The sequence below is a fragment of the Eublepharis macularius genome, chromosome 5, assembly GCF_028583425.1.
Source record: "Eublepharis macularius isolate TG4126 chromosome 5, MPM_Emac_v1.0, whole genome shotgun sequence".
NCBI lineage: Eukaryota > Metazoa > Chordata > Lepidosauria > Squamata > Eublepharidae > Eublepharis > Eublepharis macularius.
Genome location: NC_072794.1, coordinates 157910995 through 157938472, shown reverse-complemented (window position 1 = coordinate 157938472; position 27478 = coordinate 157910995). Strand labels below are relative to the sequence as shown.

The 27478-nt window shown below is 45.2% G+C and overlaps 1 protein-coding gene across 1 annotated transcript; it reads right to left on the bottom strand.

Moving 5' to 3' along the window:
- Positions 1-333: 333 nt before the first annotated feature.
- LOC129329750 (cadherin-like protein 26) lies at positions 334-25707 on the bottom strand. Its single transcript, XM_054979342.1, has 16 exons — positions 25377-25707; positions 23432-23554; positions 22534-22686; positions 20483-20630; positions 19999-20165; positions 17423-17551; positions 15812-15997; positions 15105-15373; positions 12174-12316; positions 11352-11585; positions 11037-11249; positions 9749-9879; positions 7040-7120; positions 3611-3700; positions 2897-2986; positions 334-606 (listed from the first exon to the last, which is right to left on the bottom strand). The coding sequence occupies exons 1-16, from the start codon at positions 25419-25421 to the stop codon at positions 412-414; spliced, it is 2397 nt and encodes a 798-aa protein (XP_054835317.1). The 5' UTR covers positions 25422-25707; the 3' UTR covers positions 334-411.
- Between the last annotated feature and the right edge of the window lie 1771 nt (positions 25708-27478).

Sequence of the window (27478 nt, the reverse complement as noted above, 5' to 3'; positions counted from 1 at the left end):
AAAGTTGCAGAGGCAGGCAATGGCAAACCACCTCTGTTAGTCTCTTGCCTTGAAAACCCCACTAGGGGTTGCCATAAGTCAGCTATGACTTGGAAGAACTTTCCACCATCACCAAGTAATAACAGACTATGTTAAAGGCGAAGTACAAGTCCTTCTGTACATTGATCATGATCCAGGTAACTCCTTTGGATTCATAACATACCTAAAGGGCCTTTTGAGCCTTTTTTTCTGCACAGTCCCTGCCCCCTCCGAGACATAGCCTCTCTCTCTCTCTCTCTCTCTCTCTCTCTCTCTCTCTCTCTCTCTCTCTCTCTCTCTCTCTCTCTCTCTCTCTCTCTCTGTATAATTCAAGTTCAAAAGAATCTGGGGGGATCCTGGCCACTCTCAGGGAAATAACTCAGCATTCTGGAATCATTTGCTGCAGATCTTGCCAAGACTGGTAAACGTAGGCCCTAATGTATCCAGGAAATCCGGAGGCAGGTTATCATCTCCTACAAAAGGCAGGGACCAACAAGATTCATTTCGCTCCAAGTTCCCCTCTTCAGCATAAACATGAGGTGGGTAAGAGTCTATGGCATCCTCTATGTTGTCAATGTGGCTGCGCTTCTGAAAGAGAGAGGAAGAACAGGGCAGCAGTCAACCATCAGCCAAACGAGGCCAGCTTTGCATCTAGGGACCTATGTGCCTTCCAAACAGGCTTTTACCAGGTCAGACTGGCTCATCTAGCCAAGTGTCACATTCACTTGCAGGGGCTTTCCAGGGTCTCGGATTGCATTCTTTCCCAGCCCTGCCACTTCCGGGTTTTTTTTTAAAGCTGGATACATCAGAGATTTAACCTGGGGCATTCTGCATGCAAACCACCAACTCTACTACTGAACCAAAGGTGATGAACGGTTGAAGATTCTAAAGAACTCTTCCTGCTGGTGGCTTGAAAGGAACAAAAGAACACAGCAAAGCTGTTTCTGTACAATTAATGTCAGAGAACACTGAGCCAAACAACCCCCTTCAGTGCAACTGAGAGTCTCTCTGCACGAGACATCTGACACTTGAAGAACATGTCGGGAGACTAAATGTTAGCTGGGAAGGGTAATTTAAAAAGACAGAGCTGGCGGCAGAGCAAAGGCTTTGCTATACACTGGAGTTTAGACTGGAGAGATGAAATTGACAGTGTCTTCAGGGAGGCAAAGATGAAATTAACAAATGCTCTGAGGAGCAATCTCCATGGCTCTGCCTTTTTAAACTACCCTTCCCAGCTAACATTGCCTCTCCTTGCACTTGACGAACATGTGCATAGGCATCTAGTGACTCTGAGAAGCCAACTGTTCTATATATAAACCTACCCAATTGCTAAAGTCATCTTCTGAGGCTAGGGTTGCCATCTCTAGCTTAGGAAGTTCCTGGAGATTTGGGGGGTGGAGCCTGAGGTGGGTGAGGTTTGGGGAGGTGAGAGACCTCAGCTGGGTATACCATAGAGTCTACCTCCCAAAGCAAACATTTTCTCTAGGAGAACCAATCTCCATAGCCTGGACATGAGTTGTACCTCCAGGAGATGTCCACCCACTACCTGGAGGTTGGCAACCCTATCCGAGGCCCTGCTTTGTATGCTCCCACCTTCTGAGATTAGCTGGATGGCAACCCAAGACAGAGCCTTCTCTGTCATAGCACCCAAACTCTTTCCTAAGTTACTCACCTATCATCACTCTTCCTTATTATTGTAGAATGGACGGAGGAAACACTCATACAAGTGGTTCAGCCCACACATGACTTGTTTTCACAAATGCTGTCCTGTAGCACAGGCTCTCATCACAGAACACAGTTTTTATGTTGTCACTGAGGTGGATGTATGTACATGTGAAGGGAACCTAACGCTGGGTCTCAAATACTCCAATTTTTTAAGAAATCCTTTTTCTAAAAGGGTTTTTTTAAAGATTGCTTGCCTTCAGACTCAGAAAAAATAACTATCACTGGAGAAATATGCACACAATTTCACACATACCCATTAAACAAAAATGTGCCACATCGTTTCAAGAAAAAAATGACCGTTCTTCTCCATCCAAAAGTTCAAGAGCCCAGAAGTGTTATTTTTGATGTATGGGATGGTGATGGATATGGGGCAAGCGGCTACATCTAAGAAATTAACTGACTGGTAGTGTAATCCTAAGCAGAAGTCAGTGGGTTTAGAAGCACTTAGGGTTGTACTGTCAGGGTCTCGTGGCCAATACAGTGTAATGGTTAGAGTGCTGGACTAGAGTGTGGGAGACACACATAATATGTTAATAGGTTTTTATTGTATTTTAGCAGTATATTTGTTGGAAGCCGCCCTGAGCATGCTTGCAGGAAGGGCGGGGTATAGGTTGAATAAAATAAATAAATAATAAATAAATTCAAATCTCCACTCTACTCTGGAACTTCACTGGGCAAACTTGGACCGATGACACTCTATTAGCTGAGCCTAAACCACAGATTGTTGGCAGGAAAAACTGGAGGAAGGGTATAAAAATAGCAAGGAAGGAAGGAACGAAGGAAGGAAGGAAGGAACAAACAAACAAAGGAATGAACGAAGGAAGGAAGGATGGAAGGAAGGAAAGAACAAACGAACAAACGAACAAGGAAGAGAGGGAAGGAAGGAAGGCAGATTTGAATGACCGTTACTGCAATTTAAAACTGAATGATTAGGGCAAGTATTCAGAGGGAGAGGAATGTGACAAGAACTACTCTTGTATAGCACTATGGCCTTGAAATAGAGAAACAGTAATATATCGAGAAGCATCTCTAGAGTGCAAGGCTGTGAGACAAGAGAAAGCCAGGGGCTCACCCCTACCACCCAGTTTCTGGGTCAGAGTGTGGCATGTGAAAGAGAGAAGTACTAGGCTTCTTTCTTTGGTCCATTTCTCACATAATTCAAGATTTCATCAAGCGTTTCCATAATCCAGTTGTTATCTGATATAATCCAGGGCATTTTATCTGTAGAGGGATGCGAGGGCCCCTGTTGGAGAATAGAAAAAGAACATTAAGAACATCACAATTAGAATCACAACCTGTCCAAATGTTTTCGCTGCCAGCATGGTGTAGTGGTTACAGTGTCCGACTAGGATCTGAGAGACCCAGGTTCAAATCCCCACTCTGACATTGAAGCTTGCTGAGGGGCACCTTGGGCCAGTCACACACTCTCAGCCTAACCTACCTTGCAGGGTTGCTGTGAGATTAAAACAAAGGAGAGGGGAATGATGCAAACTGCTTTGGGACCCCATTAGGGATAAATATGGAAAAAAATATAGGAAGCAGTTACTATTTATGACAGACGTCTGGAGCATTTTCCTAATGCTAAAGACAAGCTTGAGACTCATGGAATTGCAGGGGGAAGGACAATTTGGAAATTCTTCCCCTTCTGAAAATCATAACCTTTCAGGGGCTTGAGTAGGTTGACTTCTCCTTCCATCTCCCTTTCTCTTCCTTTTACTGATAACTGTTGTCAACATTCCATACCCTCCAGAGCTCATTTGGGTCTTATCAGACCATTTTGAAGGGTTTTTCTTCCTTTGGGATTACAATACGGGGTCATATTTTTCTGCATACGTAGGGCATACCCCAAGTTCATAGAAATTCCTACCTTTTCCAGGGGTTTAACTGGTGGTGGGATGGTAGTTGGCAGAGGATGGGGGTTTCCAGATGGATTTGTTACTATTACTGCTGGATCAACCTTTTAGAATGAAAATGATATATACAAAATATTTTTTTTTAAAAAGGGAACATAAATAAATAATCCTCATATTTTCATACTGGCTCCTAACATCTCTCTTCTTTATGTAAGACTATCCAAAATATACAAGGATTTGAGAATCTCAGGATGAGTCAAAGCTTTTTCTTTCAAAAGTCTCTCCTCTTACACCAATTCAGCAAACATGCTTGTAATTTAAACTGTGAATTGTCCCAACAAGAGAGTTGCAAGAGTTTTACAAAACAGAGAAATTGTTTTCTCTTTCAAAAAACACTAGAACTTGGGGATTCTTACCATGTAAGAATACCATGTGGCAAGGTACACAAATCTCTCTCATCTATCTGCATTATCTGACACACCTTGGCGTCATTCATATTGTCTGGGTAATGTGCAAAATCCCCTGTCGATACTGGCCATTTTTGTCCATTCTTCACACCATCAGATGAATTTGCACAATTGCCAGTATTCATGCATATTAACCACTCATGCATATTAACCACTTATTGACTCATATTAACCTCAACATATACATCAGTGCAGTCAAAGGGAGACATTTGGTGCCTGGAATCAGTAATGTTCAATGGAAGGCTGTGATTAGATGGGCCTTAGGTTCAAATTCTGTCACTGTGGGTAGATTACTGTCTTCAGGTCAAAAGGAGCATAGGCCATTCTATGTATGGAGTTCCTCAAGTGGGATTTTTTAAAAAACTGACAGGCATGCAAGACAGCTGTTCAGACTGAAACCAGGGTGAAAGGGAAAGGGGACTTAAGTTTTTCCTACCATGAGTGTCTCTACACGCGACACCTCGGTGCATGTTTGTCAAGTGTAGGGAGATGCAATGTTAGCTGGGAAGCATAGTTTAAAAAGACAGAGCCAGCTAAGATCACTCTTCAGAGGGTTTGTTAATTTCATCATCGCCTCCCCAAAGGCTCTGTCATTTTCAGCTCTCCAGTCTAAAACTGTGCGGGATCGCAACCAGAGGGCAGCGAGGAATGCAAATGGACTGGAGCTGCCTTCCTTCTAGCATTTCATAGCCCCTTCATACAGCTCCAATGTATAGCAAATTTTTTGCGCTGCTTCCAGCTCTGTCTTTTAAAACTACCCTTCCAGGCTAACATTGCATCTTCCGACACATGTTCTTGACATGTCAGATGTCTCGTGTAGAGAGACTCACTGTCACTTGTCCTTCTGATATGGATCTCACAGCTCTGCCAGTTGCCCTGCTGACGAGAACAAGCAATTTCTCATACAGGATTTTAGGTCTGCCTCAGTGGGACAAATGCTTCTATAGGGATGATCAGGAAAATGGCACAGGAAGAAAGTGGGGACAAGCTCCGACTAACGCCACCAACGCCACCCCACAGTGTGTGCCATGCTCCTAATCTGAAACATGGTCCTGCATGCCTGATATTTTGTTTAAATCCTCCTGGGATTTCTGTACATGCCCAGCTCAGCAGCAAATCTGATCATCCCATTCTAATCAAATGTTGCAAGAGTCAGTAAATACAAATCGTACCCAAACTGAATTATACAATAACTAAATGACTATTATCAACGAGCCGCCATGAACTGCCAAATCAGTCCGGAATGTTTCAAAGTTATTCCTCTGCTTTTTAGGCTACATAACAATCCTTCGAGATAGTTCACTATTATCCTCTTGTTAAAGATGGGGAACAGAAGGTGTAAGGCTGCACAGCGTGATCCAAAACACCCACGGTCAAGGTACAGTAGAACTCAGAATTCCTACACCCATCTTCATAGATGCAGAGGAGTTAGCCGTGTTAGTCTGTGGTAGCAAAATCAAAAAGAGTCCAGTAGCACCTTTAAGACTAACCAATATTATTGTAGCATAAGCTTTCGAGAATCAAGTTCTCTTCGTCAGACGCATGATACAGAGACTGGTCAAATACAGAGGGGAGGGAAAAAAGGGGAGGAGAGAGAAGAGGCAATTAGGAGGGGGAAACCAAAACATTCCTTTGCTAGTATATGTAAACATCTCCTTTTGGTGTGTGCATTGGAACTGGATGGTCTAGCTGTTTGGCTGCTACAAACTAACAGGGCAAACTCCTTTGAAGTCAACTGATCCACACACACTACATCACACATGCTGTAGTCATTTCTAGTGAAAACATGGAAGTGACATAGGTTACCCCTAGGAATTGCTAGAAAACCATAGAGTTTTTGGTAATTCCTAGAGCTCCTCCCATCACTTCTAGGTTTTTACCAGAAGTGGTGTAACAGTGCATGCGGCACTGTTGTGTGCCCCCTGCTGGTTGTAGTAGCAGCAGGCAACCAGGGAACTGGCAAGCTTGTTTTCCCATCCTGGGAAAATTGATTTCTGGGACTGTGAGACCCACATCAGGATTGTAGGGCTGCACTGAGGAAGAGGAAGGGAGTAAAATTGCTCTTCTTTCATCTTCCATGAACTGAGATGCTCTTGCAGAAAAGAAAAGAAGGGAGATTTCATCCCTTTCATCCTCCCTATTGTATCCCCTGACCCACATGGGCCCACACGGGTCCAACAGCCCTCGAAATCAACTTACTCAGGGTCAGATAGGGCAAGAACATGGGAAAGATCTGTAACCCTTATACACAAGGATCACTGGATCCAACCTACTAGCTCTTGAGCTGATCACTCACTAAAATACAAGACAGGAAATAAACAGAAAAGCAACAAACGATAAGGAGGTAAAAGTAATCACGTCGAACAGAAGGAACTATTGTTTAAGCTAATAAAAGATGGCTGTAGTTCAGCTATCCTTCAAGTTTACAATGCACTGAACAGCCAAGGCATGCAACAGTTCACGGGGAGCCTGTTCTACACAGACCCTATTAAAGTGGACAGAATTTGCGCTAGATCACTTGTGGACACACCCTGACCCGTAAAAAGTCTGCCAAGAAAACGTCATGATGCAACATCCCTCTATGGGTCAGTAATGACTCAGTGCTTGCACAGGGCACTACCTTTAACTTTTTTTTTTAATTCCATTCTTGTTCCCTGACCTGGATAGCCCAGGTGAGCCTGATCTCATCAGATCTCAGAAGCTAAGAAGAGTCAGCCTTGGTTAGTAATTGGATGGGAGACCTCCAACGAAGACCAGGGTTGCAGAGGCAGGCAATGGCAAACCACCTCTGTTAGTTTCTTGTCTTGAAAGCCCCGCCAGGGGTTGCCGTAAGTCAACTCTGACTCGAGGGTGATCTCCACCACCACTTGTGAACACACACTTGTTTTGACAAACCTTGTGGAACAGTTCTCAATAGATGCCAACCATGACGATGTACAAAGAAAAGAGTGTTCCACTTAAGAATTTTATTGTTACCTCAATAGGTGGAGGGCTTCTTTTGTTAATTACTGCATACTCTGGGAATGGTGTAAAAGGAATCCTAGTATCGGAGACATCCTAGACAGGAAATTAAGGTAACAGGGTTTTATCGGATGTTACGAAAGACCAGAAATCCTCAATATGCACCTAATTTATCATTTCCCCCCCAACACAGCCAGTTTGCAGCTTCTGCACTTGAACACTTTTGTGAGACAAGATTGATCCTCTTCGGCATTCATGCACAAGAATTGAAAGAGTGGTTCCATACAGCATTTCATATCACTATATTCCACAAAAAAACCCACACACTGCAAGATCCTCCTACTATGTTTGCCCAGAGATAAGTCCCACTCAGAAAAAAACCCATTTCTCCTTGCAATTTTCCTTATGCTGCCTCTAAATTAATCATTAAACAACCAGGGGTGGGAGCAGTGAAGAACTGGGGGGGGGGCGGGTTTTGCAGGCAAACCACTTGTATTATGTTATTTTATATTCTCTAATTATAGGTATAGTACTATTATGAAACTACACTCATAAGCAATTAAATTGAGGATGCTTTATATTTTCCAGGGGATTCGCCAGTTTAGTCTATTGTAGCAAAACCAAACAGAAGAAATGTTGTCGGTAGGGTTCCCGGGGATCTGCCCCATCGTCCGCCAGTCACCCAGCGATCGACAGGAGGGGGCAAACTCCCGGAGCTTGCCTGCCCTCGACAGGCACCTCAGGAGCACACGCCATGCGCGCGCTCCCACCCGGCACAGTGACATCACTTCTGCAAGTGATGTTGTGGTACTGGCTGCAAAATTATCCCCGCACTCCATTTGGGGCCAATTTGGGCCCCAAACTGGCCAAATTGCAGCTGAGTGGAGTGCGGGAGTGCTCTCGCGGCCGGCATGATGATGTCACATGCCAGCATGGTGCACCCAATAGACTGCTAGCTAGAAAGGAGCAACCCTGGAAAAGTGAACCGCACAACAATAGGACCACACGGGTCTCCAGGGAAATACCTCAGTATATATACAAAATTTAAAATGAATCAAAAGTGCAAAGTGCAAGGTTCATGTGAGGTAAATACCATAATTCATAGAACGGGTGTATTGCCAGCGTAGTTTCCAATTCCCATTTCGTAATCAACTTGTTCACCAGCTATATTCAACAAATGAGGTCACTATGAAATGAATAATCTCATCACACCAGATCTGCTCCGACGGAACAATGGCTTGATATTGGAGACCAACATCGGCACATGTGCTCTTCGGCCCCTGTGCCCTTTTGTCTTCCTTCTGAAGCGTGGAGGGCCACTTGTGTGAATGTAATTGTAGTATGGACTTTCCAACACACTGTGTTAAGAAGCTAAAGTAGCCTTCTCCTTTATATGGAGTGTCTGTGACTGTTTATAAGAGGAGGTTTTGTATGATCTTGCTGTAACATTTACCTTTTGTAATTTGTATTTATTACCTTCTAGGAATTATGGTATTTACCTCGCATGAACCTTGTACTTTGCACGTTTGATTCATATTAAATTTTGTATATATGCTGAGGTATTTCCCTGGAGACCCGTGTGGTTCTATTGTTGTGCGGGGCATGGTGCACCCAGCATGGTGATGCACCTGGCATGGTGTGCACCCAGCAATGTGATGTGACTTCTGGTCACGTTGCCGCCAGAGCACACACATGCAGAGTGTGCACTCAAAAATTAAAAACTGTGCTGCAAAAGGTAAGTGCCGGATCTCAGCTTTCCTGCTGGGAGACTAGAGGGACCCGGCAACCCTAGTTGTCGGTCTTTACGGTGGCCCTGGACTTCTGCTTTGTTACATTTTCCATACAGCCATTTTACCAGCGTTTTGCCCAGTTTACCGGCATTTTACCCCTTTAGGTCATTAGCTGGTTCAGATGCACTTCAAATCAAGGTAATTATGCAATGTCAGTACAGTTAATTTTGGCACTTGAAAAGTCACTGAGGGGGTAGGTTGGGGGGGGGGCAAGAGCACCTCCGCCTGTTGCGCTGCAAGCCTGATCGTGATAGGGCCCTTGCGGCCTTATTAACTTCTTTTAAAATGGTGGCAGCCTCCATTGGTTGGACCTGGGGTTGCCAGGTCCCCTTGCCCTCCTGGTGAGAGGGGAAGTGGAACTGGCACTTACCATCTGGATGTCTTCATGTGTGTGCAAAGCATGTGCGCTCCTGGTACAGCATGATGACGTCAGTTCCGAGAGTGATGTCATCATGCAGGACCTGGGAGAGCTCCTGGGCTTTGCACCGGGCCAATTTGGGTCCCCAAATGGGCCAAATTGGCTAGCACAAAGCCCGGGAGCACTCCCAGGGTCTGCACGATGATGTCACTCCTGAAGTTGTGTCGCACCAGGAGCGCACACTGGAAGGCCCGTTCCCACACCTTTTTCCTCCCCAGCCAGGTGAGTGATGTGGGGAGGGGAAGAAGGGAGCGGGGAGAGTTTCTTGTTGGAGTTAGCTGGAATGAGGGATACGGCCTCGATAGCCTGTAAAAGTTGTTCCGTCGGGTATTTGCAGAATACCTCTTTGCTTCCATGCCTATGTGCTCTACTTGCATATCTGCAAATAAAGTAAATATTACGAAGGCACCCTAAGGCTCCAGTGCTCTCTCTTCCAAAAGAAACTAAACCCGGTAGCTGGCCCTGGAATTTTTCACTACTAGAAAGCAGCCTGTGCCTAGAGGTATTAGTGCTCACCGAAGACAAATCCTGTTGCCTTTCTTCGGTGTAGTTGATTAATGACTGGGTGCCTGACGGATCTAGGATGATGCGAGGTCCTTTCTTAGATGTCGTACAGAAGTAATACCAGAGTAGAACACCTGAGACGGCTGCATAACAGAAAAATGTATTAGATTCATTGTATGTAAACTTTGTCTTTATAGCATCTTCAGCATCGAAACAAAACATGGGCCGTTTCCACACTACTTACCTTCATCCAGAACGCCGCGGAACGTCGCAAAAAACCTGCGGAAGATAGCGTCTTCTTGCATGAGTTTTGCACGATGTTGTGCAAAACTCGCGCGAGAAGACGCTATCTTCCGCCTTTTTTTCGCGACATTCTGCAGCGTTCTGGATGAAGGTAAGTAGTGTGGAAACGGCCATGGTTCTTGTTGAAAACTAGTTACTGACTAAAGAACCTGATTTAATTTAAGTTAGTTTATTGAACTTATTTTGTGTAAGATGTGGTGGTGGTGGCAGAAAATAAGCATCAAGTCATAGCCAACTTATGGCAACTAACAGAGATGGTTTGCTGTTGCCTGCCTTTTGCAATAGCAACCCTCAACTAGGTGGTTTCCCTCCACTGCCAATCCTACTTAGTTGCCAAGATCTGATAAGACTGAGCTAGCCTAGACTATCCAGGCCATGGCATGTAATGGGTACAAGACCTAAATAATAATAAATAATAACAAATAATAATATTTATATAATAATATAATAATATATTATATATTATATCTATAATATAATATATATTATATAATGTTATAATAATATAATAATAATACTTTTTCTGGGGCTGCCCTCGGCCATCTGCTATGCCCATATATGGACTCCCAATATTTGTTAAAACAGCCTGCTCCTGGACTATTTTAATGACTTTTAAAAAATTATTATTAATTTTATGGTTTTGTGACTTTTAATGTATTTTTTGAATGTTGTTAGCCACCCTGAGTCCATCTGTGGGTGGACTCAAATCAAATTAAATAAATAAATAAATAACAGTGTGCTTATATATGACCTATCTGGACAGATTAGTGCCCCAGTTAGAGAGCTGAAAAGAGTTGGTGTTATTATTATTCCCATGATACAGCGGGGGAACTAAGGAGCGGCTGACCCAAGGCCACCAGCAGAGTTCATGGCAGGAGTGGGAGTCAAACCAGCAGAGTGCTGATTTACAATATGACCACTTAACCACTATGCTACAGCAGCTGCGCCTATTTCTGCCAACAAACCAAATGCAAATCCTGTGATGTCACTCACTCACCTGTCAACACCATGAATGGAGACACAATTGCAGTGATGGTTTCCCCACAGAGTTGACTTCTTTCTGGGCCACATACGCTCCCATTCAGGCAATGACACACCCTGACTTGCAAGCTCTGATTCCCAGAAAACCCCTGCCTGTCTGAAATGCGGAAGGGCACCAAGTGATTGCCTAGAGGGAGCCCTCTCAGCATCAAGAGTTCAACTGAATCTCCTGAAGGGAAAGAGAGAAAACAGAGTTACCTGTTTGATTTCTCCATGCGGGGAAAGAACTGAAAAGCAATGAAGGGGCACACCGCAACACCGAAGAACTTACCGAAGTTCTGTCCCAATTTCCAAACATCCTTTGTGTTCTCTGAGACCTCAGTCAAGGTGAATGCAAAAGGCCCCCCGTAAGGAGAGAGGTCTGCATCCTCCGCTGTAATTCGGAATGAGCCTTTTTCTATTCCGTTGCAGATGTCCACTGACCACGTAACTAGTACTGGCACATTGTCATTAATGTCAATCAGGAAAAGCTGGATGGTTCCTGTGCCAGTTTGTGGAGGAACACCTAGTTGGAAAATGTACCATGATTCAGTTTCAGATGCCCAAAATCTCCCAAGACAGAATGAACCTTCAAGATAAGAAATGGCCTTCCCTCTTTAGGGACATCTTCACAGTCAACCCTTTCCTTATTATTGTTCACTAGAGCTCCACTGTGCTGTGGAATTCAGGTCATATTTCATTCTAGTTGGACCTAGGGTTGCTCCAAGTGGGTCATGGAGATCTCCCAGATTTACAACTCCAGACTATAGAGATTAGAACCCTTGGAGGAAATGGGTGCTTTGAAGGATGGCCTTAGAGTTGCCAACGGTAGCTGGAGATCTCCCAGAATTACAACTGCTCTCCGGGCTACAGAGATCAGTTCCCCTGGAGGAAATGGCTGCATTGGAGAAGGACGGACTCTATGGTGTGATTGCCCTCCCCAAGTACGTTTTTTGCCTGATCATTAAAAGCCAACTCTAAAGTCACATCAAACTTTAAATTTGTATAACGTTTTGCTTCTACTTCAGCTTTTCAACCCTGCCCCGATTTCCCCCAAAGCCCCCAAAGAGGCAAATAGGAAATAGTTTCCTGCTGCCATTTGAAAGGAACTTACCATCATCAATGGCATGGACCAGAATGGTGTAAATGCTGTTGTTCACATAGGAAGATTCTCGATCTAGTATTCTCACCGTTGTCAAAATCCCAGTACGTTCTTCAATAGTCACCCAGTGCGCTGGGTCAAAAGCTATTTTATATCTTGAAGAATAAATTCAAAAGACTTATAAAACATCCTGAGCAGCTGGGCATAGCAACTTGCTCCACTACCCTCTATTTCTGTAGGAATCAAATTTCGTATCACCTAAACTAGCTCCAACAGAAAGGAAAAAGAGAGTGTTGGAGGTCAATAGTTAAACCTTGGGCTGCATGCTTGAACATCACTATAACTTTGTGAGCCATTGAGCTCCTAAATCGACTCCTCCAACTGATCTGTGGCCCATTTTCGGTGTGATTCTACTGGCTCATATTATCCTGCCTTAACATAAGAATGGATGGCACAAGATAGCCTCATCTCGTCAGGTGCTGAAAGCTAAGCAGGGTTCACCCTGGTTAGTACTTGGATGGGAAACCATCATGGAAGTCCAAGGTCACTATGCAGAGGCAGGCAATAGCAAGCCACCTCTGTTTGTCTCTTGCCTTGAGGCCTACAAGGTCTCTACAAGTCCATAAATTGGCTGAGACTCAGAGCCAAGCTACAAGAGACGAATTATATGAGGAGGAGCACATGAAGGGAGTTGCAATGTTAGCTGGGAAGCTGAGTTTTAAAAGAGATTGGAAGGCTTTGTCAATTTTCACTCTCTACAGAGCCAGGGAGATCTCTGCTCAAAGGGTTTGTTAATTTCCTCTTCGCCTCCTAGAAGGGGAGGTGAAACTGACAGAGCCTTTGGGAGGCAAAGAGGAAATTAACAAACCCTGGGAGGAGTGATCTTTGCTGGCTCTGTAGAGAGGGGAAATTGACAAAGCCTTCTGATTGCTTTTAAAACTCGGCTTCCCGGCTAACATTGCAACTCCCTTCATGTGCTCCTCCTGGTGTAATTCGTCTCTTCTGTGTTGGCCTTGGAATACTGGAGTCGATGAAAGTTCCTCTGCCTCATCCCTAAGTAAATGCAGAGAGTTCTACTACATCAGGGATTGGGAGGGGCGGGGGGGGGGCCCAGACCAGACCAGACAGTAGACTCTTCATACCAGTTTAAGCCATAGTTTCATATATAATCCTGCCCAGCCTGGAGCTAGGAATGTTGCTTTAGACAAAACAGAGGCTGGGCGTGAAGGAGCTGCAGTAGAGCAAACTTGCTTCTAGGCAGGTGATCAGCTGAGAAATGCACAGGGGGATAATTTCGGGAAGGGTATGACTATTGCAATAATAGAGATTAAAGCACATTATACAAAGCAAAACACATGTATTCTAGGGGAACTTCTGCACTTTGCATGAACTGTCTTGTATTTTTGTAGAGTGCTGTATAACCAACCCAGATGTGCTTTCATCTTCGACAGTTAATCAAAAGTCATGGATGCTATCTAGATTGATGTTCTCCAGTCATAAAATGGACCAGTGGTGATCTACTTACTTCGCTATTTCTGTCACGTCTCACAGACTTATAGTTTTGTTTTGCAATTTGGATATAACGTCATCTTTTGGCTAATTGGTATGTTATACAATAGAAAATATGAATATTTAATTAAGCATTAAACCAATCAAAGTTTTATCTATGCTATCGCATGAAAAAGATCTTAGATTTTTGTATAAGATAATCTATAAAAATGCCAACTGAAATAGTATGTCAGAGTTTTGATTGGAAGAAATCTCATGAGGACCTCGGTGAGAATCTTATCTTTGTATAGTATGCTATTGGAATCTTAATGGACTTCATAGAAACTGTTTTAGGAAATGTTAGCAAAACTAATTCTTATTGCTTTTCTCTGTTCCATCTTTGTAGGATTTATATCAATAATCATATATGTTTTGATATCTTGCTTCTTTAAAAGACTAGAGTGTATTTCAATAAAAAGAAATAAGCTCTAAAAGGATTCTGTGTGTCTTAGATTTTTCTAGTTTGTTATAATGTTAGGTCTTTCCAGGTATTTTCCCCAAGCACTTCACTGCATCACTCTTGTGTATGAGTAAAATTACTTTATTAAATAAGAATACCAGTATCAAGATGGTCAGACAGGATCATTGGCTGAAGTAACACAAGGTAGCAAAGCAAGGTTAATTACAGGGCAAACTCCTCACCCCCAATGGGAAAGAAAGTCTGTTAGGATTTTGGCGCGCTGAGCCAGGGAGCCAGGAGAGAGGGGAGGAGGGAAAGGGTGAGCTCTGCTTAGTCTCTTAGGAGGTAAATCTTTTGCTTCAGATAGTGAAAGACTTAGGAAGACACGGATAAGAATCCGTTACACGACTGCGAAGATTAAAGCTTTAGCACCATCTACAGTGCAACCTTAGGCAGAGGTACTCTAGTCTAAGCCCACTGAACACAAGAAGCTGCCCTCTACTGAGCTAGACCAGTGGTCCACCAAGGTGTGTGCTGGCAGCAGCTCTCCAGGGGTTCACACAAAGGTCTTTCCTGTCACCTACAACCTGAACCTTTCTAAGCTGAAGATTGAACCTGAAACAACAGCCCTAGCCATCGATTTCAACAAGCTGGAGTAATTCTGCACAGGATCCTAGCCAAAAGATTGGACAGCTCTGTGAGCGTCTTACCCTCACCTGGGTAGCCCAAGCAAGCCCGATCTTGCCAGATCTCAGAAGCTAAGCAGGGTCAGCCTTGGTTCGTAATTGAATGGGAGACCTCCAATGAAGATCAGAGTTGCAGAGGCAGCCAATGACAAACCATCTCTGTTAGCCTCTTGCCATGAAAACCCCACCAGGGGTCGTCATAAGTCAGCTAGGACTTGACCGAATTCTCCTCCACAGTGTGTATCTTGCATCTACCGGATATGCAAGAACTCTTCAATATGCATGAGAATCAAGTTGAGAGTCGCTCACCTTATTGCATTTGGGACTCTGTCTGGATCTCTAGCTGTGTATTGACTAATCTTGGTCCCAGGTCCAACACCTTCTTTTATATGAAGAACAAGGATAGGAGAATGAAACTGAGGGGCATCATTCACGTCTAGGACTATAATATTCACAGCCACGTTCCTGTGGGGTACAGGAGGGTTCCGCACTTGGCCTCTGTCACATATAAAAAAGGGTTCTTCATTCTCCACAGAAATTACAAGCCTCTTCTCAGGGGTGCCATCATAAATCAAAGGCTGGATAGAAACAACAAAAGAAAAAAAGTTAAGAATTTCAGTCTAGGTAGAAACATAAAATCATAGAATCGTAGGGTTGGAAGGGTCATCTAGTCCAACCCCCTGCACAATGCAGGAAATTCACAACTTCCTAACCACCCCCACCCCCACCCCCACACACCCAGTGACATTTACTTCACGCCCAGAAGATACTGTCAGGATCCCAAGCCAAAGTGGCCTCGGGAAAATAGCTACCTGACCCCAAGGGGGCGACTGGCATTACCCTGGGCATGTATGAAGGATCCACGAGGACTAAGCACTGATGTAACCCTTCCTGCCCTCCCTCACATGATCTGCCTAGGTTCACAGAATAAGTATTGCTGCCAGATGGCCATCTAGCCAGAGGTACACCATGGTTCCCTCATAAAGTTTCTACTGGTTTTGTCAAGTGTACTTTACCTTTATGATGCTTAAAACTCCTTCATTGGTCTTAGGGTCCGTCTTAATGATGAAGTTCCCTCTTTCATTTCCTCTCACTATCTTGTATTTTGCTCTCCAAGCAGGCGTGTTGGGAGAATCTTTATCTTCCACGCTCAGGCGTAGGAGATCACTTGCTGTTTTGCCTTCTAGGATATCCAGCTGATACTACGAATGAAGGCACAGAAAAAGGGATCCAGAGGCACGAGAATCAGCTCTGAAAATTCCATCCCACTTTCTGTCACATCTGAGTGTGACCAAGGAATGGAACCCAGGGCGGAACTCCACAGATCAGAGAAACAACAACTGGGAATGAACCACCATCATCACCCCAAGAATGCCCCCAAATGCTCCCTTCTACTTATTTTCGGCGTAAGTAGCTCCCATTCAAATAAAAAGCTGCACTTAGGGTCAAAATTGCAGTTGCCAGGCAGTGACTTGCAGCACAATCCTAAGGACAGTTACTGCAGTCTAAGCCCATTGATTTCCAATGAGTAACAGTTACTGCAGTAACAGTAAGAAGACAGTTACTGCAGTCTAAGCCCATTGATTTCTGAGGAGTAGCAGTTACTGCAGTAACAGTAAGAAGACAGTTACTGCAGTCTAAGCCCATTGATTTCTGAGGAGTAACAGTTACTGCAGTAACAGCAACAGGACAGTTACTGCAGTCTAAGCCCATTGGTTTCTAAGGAGTAACAGTTACTGCAGTAACAGCAACAGGACAGTTACTGCAGTCTAAGCCCATTGATTTCTAAGGAGTAACAGTTACTGCAGTAACAGCAACAAGACAGTTACTGCAGTCTAAGCCCATTGATTTCTAAGGAGTAACAGTTACTGCAGTAACAGCAACAAGACAGTTACTGCAGTCTAAGCCCATTGGTTTCTAAGGAGTAACAGTTACTGCAGTAACAGCAACAGGACAGTTACTGCAATCTACGCCCATTGGTTTCTAAGGAGTAACAGTTACTGCAGTAACAGGACAGTTATTGCAGTCTAAGCCCATTGATTTCTAAAGAGTAACTCTCCTTAGAATTGCACTGTTGGTCTCCACCAACATTTCCCATGCTGGAGGAGGAGGAGGAGGAGGAGGAGAGCCCCCACCTTACAATTCATTTTGCCAGTCAGGACATAGGTTTGCCAACCTCCTGGTGGGGCCTGGAGATCTCCAGGATTTACAACTCTTCTCCATACTACAGAGATCAGTTATGCCGGAGAAAATGACTGCTTCGGAAGATGGACTCAGTGGCATTATGACCTGCTGAAGTCCCCTGCGGAGGCATTCTGAGGCCTTTTGGGCTCTCCTTTATTTTTTTAACAACCGTTCCCCAAAGCAACTGGGTGGCTGCAGGGAACCCAATTTAAGATCTAGAAAAACCTGCATGTGTAGCTTGACCCTGAGGGTCAGATGGTTAGTCCATCAAGGTCAGTATAGTTGACTGTCAGCGTTCTTCAAGGTCTGGAGTCAATGTCTTTCTTATCCTTTTAACTGGAGATGCCAAACTGAGACCTTCTTTGTGTGAAGCAGATGTTCCTCCAGCGAGCCACAGCCCTCTCACTTTCCACTACGACAATTCATCAGCACTATCTCCTTACATTTTCCTTAGAGAATACAGGCAGGTGGTTGTTGGCATCTTGTATAGCAATATTAATTGTTGCTGTTGACGACTGTTTTGGAATTCCGTGGTCCGTTGCCTTGATCAGAAGTTTGAAAGCACGGGCATCCTTGAACATATGAAACGTTAACAGCATTATTTCATGCATAAATATTACGTTCTTTATATTTTGGAAGATACTGATGTCAATTTGATTGCTCCAAAAATTGCAAGACAAATTTGTTCATGAGCAGCTGTCTGATGTTTTCTACTCAGAAAATATTGGATCCTGGATTTCTCAGTTGTGATCAGCTGTTTTATGCACATTTTCACAGCACATTCATAACACATGAATATTGCATTTATATCCCATTCTTGTGCCCTGACCGGGATAGCCCGGGTGAGCCTGATCTCGTCAGATCTCAGAAGCTAAGCAGGGTCGGCCTTGGTTCGTAATTGGATGGGAAACCTCCTAGGAAGACCAGGGTTGCAGAGGCAGGCAATGGCAAACCACCTCTGTTAGTCTCTTGCCATGGAAACCCCGCCAGGGGTGACCATAAGTCAGCTATGACTTGACAGCACTCTCTGCCACCACATTTCATTCTTACACTTCATGAACAGAGTAATCATTCAAGTTCCTGCTCTTAAGTTCACACAGTAGAGACGGGTGTGTTCAAGCCAACATCCATTTGTGGTGCCAGGGGCAAGGGAGGAGATGAGAGCTGAAGGAGGACACAACAACCACTGCACTGTGCTGGAGTGAAACACAGCCACAACTTTATTGATTACAGCCATTAGAGCATTGGGGCAGCATAGGGCAAAGATCCAAGCATAGGACAAACTGTCTGCCATTCAGTGGTGCCCTTCCCAGACCACCTGCTGGAAGCAAGGCCGGATTGAGGGGGGGTGGGGGTATAGTCTGCCCCCAGCACCACCAGGGAGGTGGCGCCGGGAGCAGCTGCCAGCTGCCAGGGGGCGCAGGCAGAAGCGCGGGCAGCCTCGCGCCCCCCCCCCCACGCTGCCTTTCACCTGCCCCGCGGGACAGGGGGCGGCCCCTGTCCTGCAGGGCAGGCGAATGGCACAGGTGGCTGTGCTGCCTTTTGCCTGCCCTGCAGGACAGGGGGTGCACAGCAAGCCGGCCACCCCCTGTCCTGCGGGGCAGGTGAAAGCAGTGTGGGGGTCTGCGAGGCCGCCCACGCCATTCACCTGCAGGGAGGCGAATGGCGCGGGTGGCTTCCCAGCTCCGCACGCTGCCTCCACCGTTCTGCCCTGTGTGATGACGTCACCCAAGCATGGGGGGGGGGTTGGCCTAGGGTTGCCCGGGCACAGGCAACCCTAGATCCGGCACTGGCTGGAAGACCACCGTGAGATAGCAGATGTGATCCCATTTGGGTGCAAGCTGCTTTGTGGTTCCCTGCCACCCAGCAGTGAAACTGGACAATGGCCCCCAAGCTGGGCATGTCCTGTATGACTCCCCCCAAGATACGCTAAGGGACCCACAAAATCGGGTGAGACAGCATGCAGGCACTGTCTTACACTTCCCAAACAGATCTGACCCAATGACCCAAACCATCACAAGAGGTGGGTGGGAAAACCACCCAGCTCCCACCAAAACTCCTATGGCTGCAGCCAAGATCTGGGGGTGGGGGAGTGTCCCTCCTCCATCATCCCACAAAGTGGCCCCCGAATAAGACTGGGATGTGAGCCTATTAGAAAAGAGATACAGGGATGTGAGCAACTGTTTTCAGGACTAGGAAGCTCGCACAGTGGTGTAGTGGTTAAGAGCAGCAGGACTCTAATCTAGAAACTGGGTCTGATTCCCCACACCTCCACTTGAAGCCAACTGGGTGACCTTGAGTCCGTCACAGCTTCTCAGAGCTCTCTCAGCCCCACCCACCTCACAGGGTGTTTTGTTATGGGGATAATAATACTGTACTTTGTAAACCGCTCTGAGTGGGTGTTAAGTTGCCCTGAAGGGTGGTATATAAATCAAATGTTATTATTGTTGTTGTTGTTGTTGTTGTTAATTCTAGCTAAAAAACAGAACTAATTAACTGAGCAGAGATTCTACCCCATGAGACTAAACCAACAGACAAAAATATCAGGGGAGGGAAGCAGGCTGTTTCATGTAATTCATACAATAAATACACAACAGGGGAATTTAAATCTAATGGAATACAGTGAGGAAGGAGATGTCTTGGTGGGTCAGCCAAGGTAATCTCAACTGCTCCTGTCGTCTGCTGTCTGGTATTCACACCAAAACTATAGCAGTTTTCTTAATGAGATTGTGTTTTGTGATGTTCTAGTGGATCCCTCCTCCCCCACCCCAAGTAATTGTTTTTCCAAAACAAAATATTTTACTTTCTACCTGAATGTTCCCCTGGTTTGCAAAAATACCTACCTTAGCTCAGAGTCCACACAAAATGCCACGCTTGGTTATTAGCCATAGGATATACTGTGGAAAAGTGTTTGAAGGCAGTCGCAAAAAGAGCTGACTATAATACGCTTCTCGTGGTGATTATACATGCCAAATGACAGGTCTCAGATAGACACTAGTATGGAAATCAAAAACTGTACCTCGTAACGTGAGCATCCTGAAAATCGTATCAGGCCTTTGTGACAATCAACAGAGAAAGCGGGATCTTTTGTGGCTGGCATCTGAGAAATAAGGGAATACCGCACTCGAGAATTTTCAGTGCCTTCTTCATCCTTATCTGTAGCTGTGATTTGGTAAACTGGCTCATCTAAGATTGGGGAAATGGAGTTGTTTTATCAAGTGCTCAGAAACAACAAAGCCTTTCTTGGGTTAGCAGGATTTCAGTCCAGACACCTTAGAGACCTACAAGATTTTCAGAGTGTAAGCTTTCAAGAGTCAGAGCTCCTGAAAAACTAAAGTAAAGCTCCCTCTCGAAAGCTCCTACCCTCAAAATCTAGTTGGTCTTTAAGGTGCTACCGGACCAGAATCTTGCTCTTCTACTACAGACCAACATGGCTACCCACCTGAAACTATCCTTGGAGGGAGAGGAAGATAAAAACATAACATAAACGAAAGGATACTTGCCTCTGTTGTGGTTTTCTTTCACGGAGATGTTGAATTCCTTCTCGGTAAACATGGGTGCGTTGTCATTTATGTCTCTAATTTGAATTTTGAATAACAAAGATTGGTCCATTGGTTCCCCAGTTATTTTGTTTGCAGCATCAAAACGTATCTGATCAATGGACAATCAACACAGATGGAAAACAGGTTGGAAACTAGTCACAAGCAACTGAAAGTGCTTGATGGGCAAAGAACTGTTTTTGATATAAAGAAAAACTTGTCAACTTTAGTCAACAGCACGATGCATAAAGACCAGCATTGACCAGGACTATTGCCGTCGGAACTTTTTGGATTTAGTGAAATCATTTAAGCAGCAGGTTGCAGTGAGTTAATTTTCCTTCTATAAATTTTCAACAGCATCAAAAAACTAAACCTGACAACTTTCAAAGCCTCTTTTCAAAAAAGTGCAACTTTTTTTTAAAAAGTGTAACACGTTTTTATCCTGCCCTTCTTCTGTGCAATTCAGGGTGGTATGCATCCACATTCTTGCCTCTAACTACTCTATGAAGAAGGTTAGGCTGAGAAGAAGTGACCCACCTGAGGTCACCCAGTGGGTTTTGTGGCAGGTGGGATATGAACCTTGGCCTCTCTAAGCCGAGGCCAACACTTGAACTACTGTACTACATTGGCTCCATAGCATGAATGTGTCGTATGAAATGGAACACTCTGTGGTTGAAGATTTCAGTCATTGAGAGTGAAATCCTAATCAGAGTTACTCCAGTCTAAGCCTGAGTTTAGACTGGAATAACTCTATTTAGGATTTAATTGTAAAAATAAGTTATATTTTAATCCTACAAAATAATAATAATAATAACATTTGATTTATATACCTCCCTTCAGGATGACTTAACACCCACTCAGAGCGGTTTACAAAGTATGATATTATTATCCCCACAATAAACACTCTGTGAGGTAGGTGGGGCTGAGAGAGCTCTGAGAAGCTGTGACTAGCCCAAGGTCACCCAGCTGGCTTCAAGCAGAGGAGTGAGGAATCAAACCCAGTTCTCTAGATTAGAGTCTAGCGCTCTTAACCACTACACCAAACTGGCTCTCAAGAGGGAGTAGGGTTTAGAGTTGGCAACCTCTCAACCTCCACTGCCACTCAGTAGACTGGGTGAGGGGAAAGGGAATGCAGAAAAAAAATCACTGCTGCTTGATGACATGATATCATTTCCAGGGACGTCACGCTGCTCTAGCATTCAGCAGAAAGTGTTAGTTTGCAGCATGTAAACAGTTTCCCTTCCGTATCAAAGGTCTTCCTTTGATTTAGAGCCAGCGTGGTGTAGCAGTTAAAGTTGCAGACTAGGATCTGGCAGACCCTGGTTCGAATCGCTGCTTTGCCATGGAAGCTTGCTGGGTAATGTTGGGCCAGGCACACACTCTCAACCTAACCTACCTCATAGGGCTGTTGCAAGGATAAAACTGAGGAGAGGAGAATGATGGGGAGGGAAAGGTGGAGTATAAATGAAGTAAACAAATAAATAGGATAGCCACTCTTAATTTGAAGCATCGAAAACACCTCTCTTCGAAATCAACGGTCTTCAGCCAGTGAGCCATAACCCACAACTGAGTCATGCCATGACCCAACATGTATTGCACTGGCAACGTAAGTTCTATTTTCTTTCTGTTTGGGTATTTTTTTTTGTCAGTTGTCTTTGTTACTGTGCTCTTCTTATGCAATTTTAAACAGAGTTACACCCATCTAAGTTCATTGAACTCTGTTTAAGACTGCACTGCTGTAGCACAGTGGATAAGTGGTTCGGCTGCGAATCAGCACTCTACCAGTTCAAATCCCACTACTGCCATGAGCTCAGTAGGTGGCCTTGGGTAAGCCACTCCTCTCAGCTCCCCAGCTGTATTGTGGAGATAACAATACTAACTTGTTCACTACTCTGAATGGGGCACTAATCTGTCTAGGAGAGCGGTATAGAAGCGCAGCGATTATCATTATCATTATCGTCATCATCATCATTAAGATAAACCGTTGTTTATCTGCTTTTCTCAGCTGTAATTACCATGAACGAGGAAGTAGTCTCTCGATCAATGGGATGGTTCACACATAGGCGACCCCCGGCGTCATCTTGAAAAGAAAACAATCCAATATGCATGCCTTGTGGATTGACTACATATTTCACATCTGTATCAAATGATTTGTGGTCAGTGAAGAGCTAAAAAAGAAGAAGACGGTTGATGAAAGACTAACTTGGTCACCAGGGTTAGGCGTCAACAGCAAGAGAGAAACTGGGAGTGGGGGGCATAATGGCAACCCTCGAGTTCACTCCATGAGCTACCCTCCACCAGATTCTTAGAGCTGCTTACCATCCAGTTACCATTTTGCCAAACATTCCCTCTACACATTTTCATTTATCAAAAACATTTATACCCTGCACTCTCCATTGCTACTCTCAAGGTGGTTACCAAATTTCACGTAGAAAAAATTAAAATACAAAACACTGAACAGAAACCGTAAAAACATTAAAACTAAGAGTCGAACCTCCTCCCAGTATCCCAAGCGTTGGAGAGTGCTGACAACCCTACTTCCAACAGAAAGAGATCAGGAAAAATCCAAAATCAAAAGGGAGACAGGGAAAGTATTTTTTCACCTAATACAGAAAACACAACAAGTTTGGCACCACTCTGTTGGGAGGGCCAGTCTAGAGGTGCCTATCCTTGGAGATTCCCTCTCTTGTCATGGCAGGTGAGGTTTTAGAAACGGATTTCAGCAGAATCAATTCAGCTATTATATAGACACACACCCAGAGTAAGCTGCTCAAGTTGTACCCCAGGATGTGATTTTAACCACCAGAAAGAATTTCATTTTTAAACTTCTTAAACCAATTGATATTGGGGGTCACATTGACACAAAGTACTTGGCTGGAAATTTCTTGTCAAAAAGTCAAGGTCTTATTTTACCTCTTCAAAACATTTTGGGAAAGGGCCCTTGTCTTCCTCCACTAGTTCTAGGGTGGTAACAGCCCAGGTTCTTTTCATGCGCCACAAAGGATGAAGGCTTTCCAACGGATTCAGGTATACGTTCTGGAAATGGAACAGTATTTTTCTGTTGTAACACCAATAGATAAGGGTTCCTTAATGTGAAAATCGGTAGTGACAAAAACGTTACCCTTGTGGTCATGATTTTTGTTTCATACATGCATGTCTGATCTCGTCAGATCTCAGAAGCTAAGCAGGGTCGACTTTGGTTATTAATTGGATGGGAGACCTCCAAGGAAGACCAGGGTTGCAGAAGCAGGCAACGGCAAACCACCTTTGTTAGTCTCTTGCCATGAGAACCCCACCAGGGGTCACCATAAGTCAGCTACGACTTGAGGGCACTTTCTATCACCACCACATGCATGTCTTAACTTGAAGAGTAGATATTTGTGCACTTTCCCTTAAAGACTCAGAAGTTGAAATTTGTTCAAGGTTATCCAAATATAACCTGTGTTTGAAGCCCTCCCCTGTCCCCCCCCTCACACACACATACACGGGGGGGGGGTTGAAACTATGCAAGCTTTCTTTTTCAAAAAGCAGATATTTTCAAATAATTTTAATCTGGATTTTAAATACATTTTATTTGTTGTGGATTTTAATAAAATCCACCTGGCTGCTTCTCTTGCCAATGATCTCTCTTGGGCTGTCATTACTTCCCAATCTACAGTGGCAGTTGCCGATGGAAAGAACCTTAAATGAATGGAGAAAGAGCTACAGTAAGGATAGTATTTTAATGAAATTGCTTGATTTGTTTTTAAATGTTTTAAATGTTATTTGTGCAAAGCAAAAAAAGGGGGAACAACAACAACAGCAGCAAATGGAATAATGCTGGTGAATCTATACATAAGCTTCTATAAAAGGTCTCCGGATATCTAAAAATAAGTCCATACGCAATTGTCGTCTATATACAATACATTCAAATGTTGGTAAGTTTATAAGGTCCTCAAGCCAATGAGTTATGGGAAGTAGGCTTTTGTCTTTCCAGAGCTGTAATATAAGACTTTTAGCGAATTTAAGGACACCAAAGGTCCATTTCCATTGACCATCGGTTAGGTTCCCTGAGACAGGCAATTAATTTAATAGTACACAAATATCCAGAAGAAGTGAGCTGTGGCTCACGAAAGCTCATACCCTACCATTAATTTTGTTAGTCTTATAGGTGCTACTGGACTCTTGCTCTTTTCCACTGCTACAGACAGACTAACATGGCTACCCATCTTGATCTATCAGCAAGGGAAAGCATCTCACAGTTGATTGAATTTCAAGCCTATACATCCAATACACAGTCCCTGCATCCCCCCAAAGGTCTACCACTAGAACTTTCAATCAGATGTGAGCCGGAAGTTCCATGCTTAGAACTTAATTCCTAGGTGGGTGTCAAACTGGGGCCACAGTGCACGAGGAGGGACCTTCAACCCCTCTCCCCTGTTCTTTTCCTGCGCCCAGAGCTGCTGTTTGCCCTTTTGGGGAAACTTACATGTAGTCATCTGTACATGTAAGTTTCCCCAGCTGGGCAAATCGTAGCTCCCCCAGGACCTTTTCAGGCTGGGAAAACAGTATGTGGGGGAGAGATTAAGCCCCCTCTCCTGGCACACCATACTCCCAATCCAGATCGAGTCTGTGCATGCCTGGGAATTCAGTTCCAAGCACAGGCCTCCCAACATGTATCTGATCAGCAGTCCGTGTGGGGAACATGAGGACTTTATAATATGCGCATCAGCCCACTAAAACCTAAATCTTGCTCGGTCGCTTTCCATGGCTGTTGAACCTTCTTTGGTGAGCAGCCAGTAACTGTTAGGAAGCACATTCACCTCTACGGTTTCCATTCTGCACCCCCAGCCCCACACCACCGCCATCCAAGTCCTACCGCCAGGAGGAAAAGTGCAAGGAAGGGAGTATGCAGGCGTCTCATCGCCAGGAAGAATTCGCTGTGCTCTTGACTGCCGCTTAGCTGATACAGCCGCTTCTCCCTTCGGTGAATCTGAAAGGAAAGAGAGTGTCCCTTCCTTGCTTGATGGTCACATTGTAGCTGGAACTCCTCCTGACATGGATGCTGAGCAAATTTGCAACAGGGAATATAGCAGCATAAAGTTCAAAGAAAGACGTCCTGGGGCAATTTTTATAGGACAGGCATCACTTTTCATATTGTCAGAGGCTTTTTTGCTCCCCTGTCAAATTGCAGGAAGTCACTACGGTCCAATTCCCAAGAAAGCCTTTTTTCTATAAAAACAATACAGTTAATGATCTTCAGTATTTGGACAAACGCAACTGGAAACAATACGGAACTGAACATTTATTCTAAGTAAATAGTTGCATTTAGACTTTGCCCAGCAGTTAATCTTTATGAGGCTTATTGGTCTTCATTGAGCGCCGTGGGGTTAGAAGTGGAATCAAATTCTACAGAACTCATTAAATGCAAGTAATAAAAAAATCCTAACAGTATATGACCGAGCACGTATATTTTTGATCTTCAGGTTATTGCATTCAGAGTTGTCACTGAATTCCTGGAAACCGACAGTCAGATATGGAGCACAGATAGATCAAATGCACTTCAAGAAAGGATCTCCAACTCCAGTTTTGATTTGGCCCAGAACTAGGGTTGCCAGCTCCAAGTTGGGCAATTCCTGGAGATCTGGGGGGGTGAAACCTGGAGAAAGCTGGAAAAAGTGGGGTTTGGGGAGGGAAAGGACCTTGGCATGGCATAATTCCATAGAGTTTATCCCCAAAAGTAGCCATTTTCTCCAGGGGAACTGATCTCTGTGGCCTGGAGACAAGTTGTAATTCCTGGAGATCTCCAGCCACTACCTGGAGGCTGGCAACCCTACTCAGAACTAGTGCACAGTGTGTTGCAGGCCTCAGGGCCGGATCGAGGGGGGACAGGGGGGGTAACCTGCCCGCGGCGCCGCCAAAGAGGGGGCACCGGGCGCAGCTGCCAGCTGCCCGGGAGGCTGAGCGCAGGGTTGGGAGACCCTCATCAGCCCCGCCGATGGGGCGGCTGGCTGGCTTGCCACACGCGCAGGACCTCCCAGCCCTGCGCTCAGCCACCAGCGCGGCAAGCCAGCTGCCCCAGTGCACGCCCTCGCCGCTGCCAGCTCCGTGGCTCACCGTGTGCTGGGGCGGCCGGCTTGCCGCGCGGGCGGCACAGGGCAGCGGGGCACGCTAACTGCGCAGACGGCCTCCTAGCCCTGCACTCAGCTGGCCATGCGGCAAGCCGGCCACCCCAGCACCTGGTGAGCCACGGAGCTGTCGGCAGCGAGAGCGTGCACTGGGGCAGCTGGCTTGCCGCTCAGGGTGGCTGAGCGCAGGGCTGGGAGGTCCTGCGCGCGTGGCAAGTCAGCCAGCCAGCCGCCCCAGCGCACGCACACGCTGCCGCCAGTTCCATGACTCACTGGGCGCTGGAGCGGTCGGCTTGCCGCACATGGCTCCTGCCCTGCGTGATGAGGTCACAAAAGTGACATCATCATGCAGTGCCGGGAGTGTGCGCGCACGTGGAGCACCCGGGCAAGGTTTGCCCCGGGCGTCCACGCGCCTGGATCTGGTGCTGGCAGGCCACACTAGCAGTGAAATCCTAAGCAGTCTACTGCTACTCCAGTCTAAGCCCATTGCGGTAACTCTGCTTAGGATTTCACAGTAGGCGTAATACCAGAGACCCTTAGCCCCAGTTGTGTTGCATAGTGACGTCATTTCTAGATTGTGCCAGAAACAACCCTGTTGTGGTGGAGATGCTGGTCACCCCCTCTCATTTCACTAGGGAACTTCCTCCTGCCACCCAGCTGAGTGGTGGTGGGCAACGGAAGTGGGAGTCAGGTCCTCTACTATACTGGGAGGCTTGTGCCTGGTGGTAGCCATTTTGTGATCAGTGGTGCCCCACAAATGGCAGCCATTTTGCGATGGTGCCCACTGTCTGTTTTCAAATGTATAAATGTCCACAGGCTCTACAAATTTGGGAACCCCGGCTCTAAGGATACA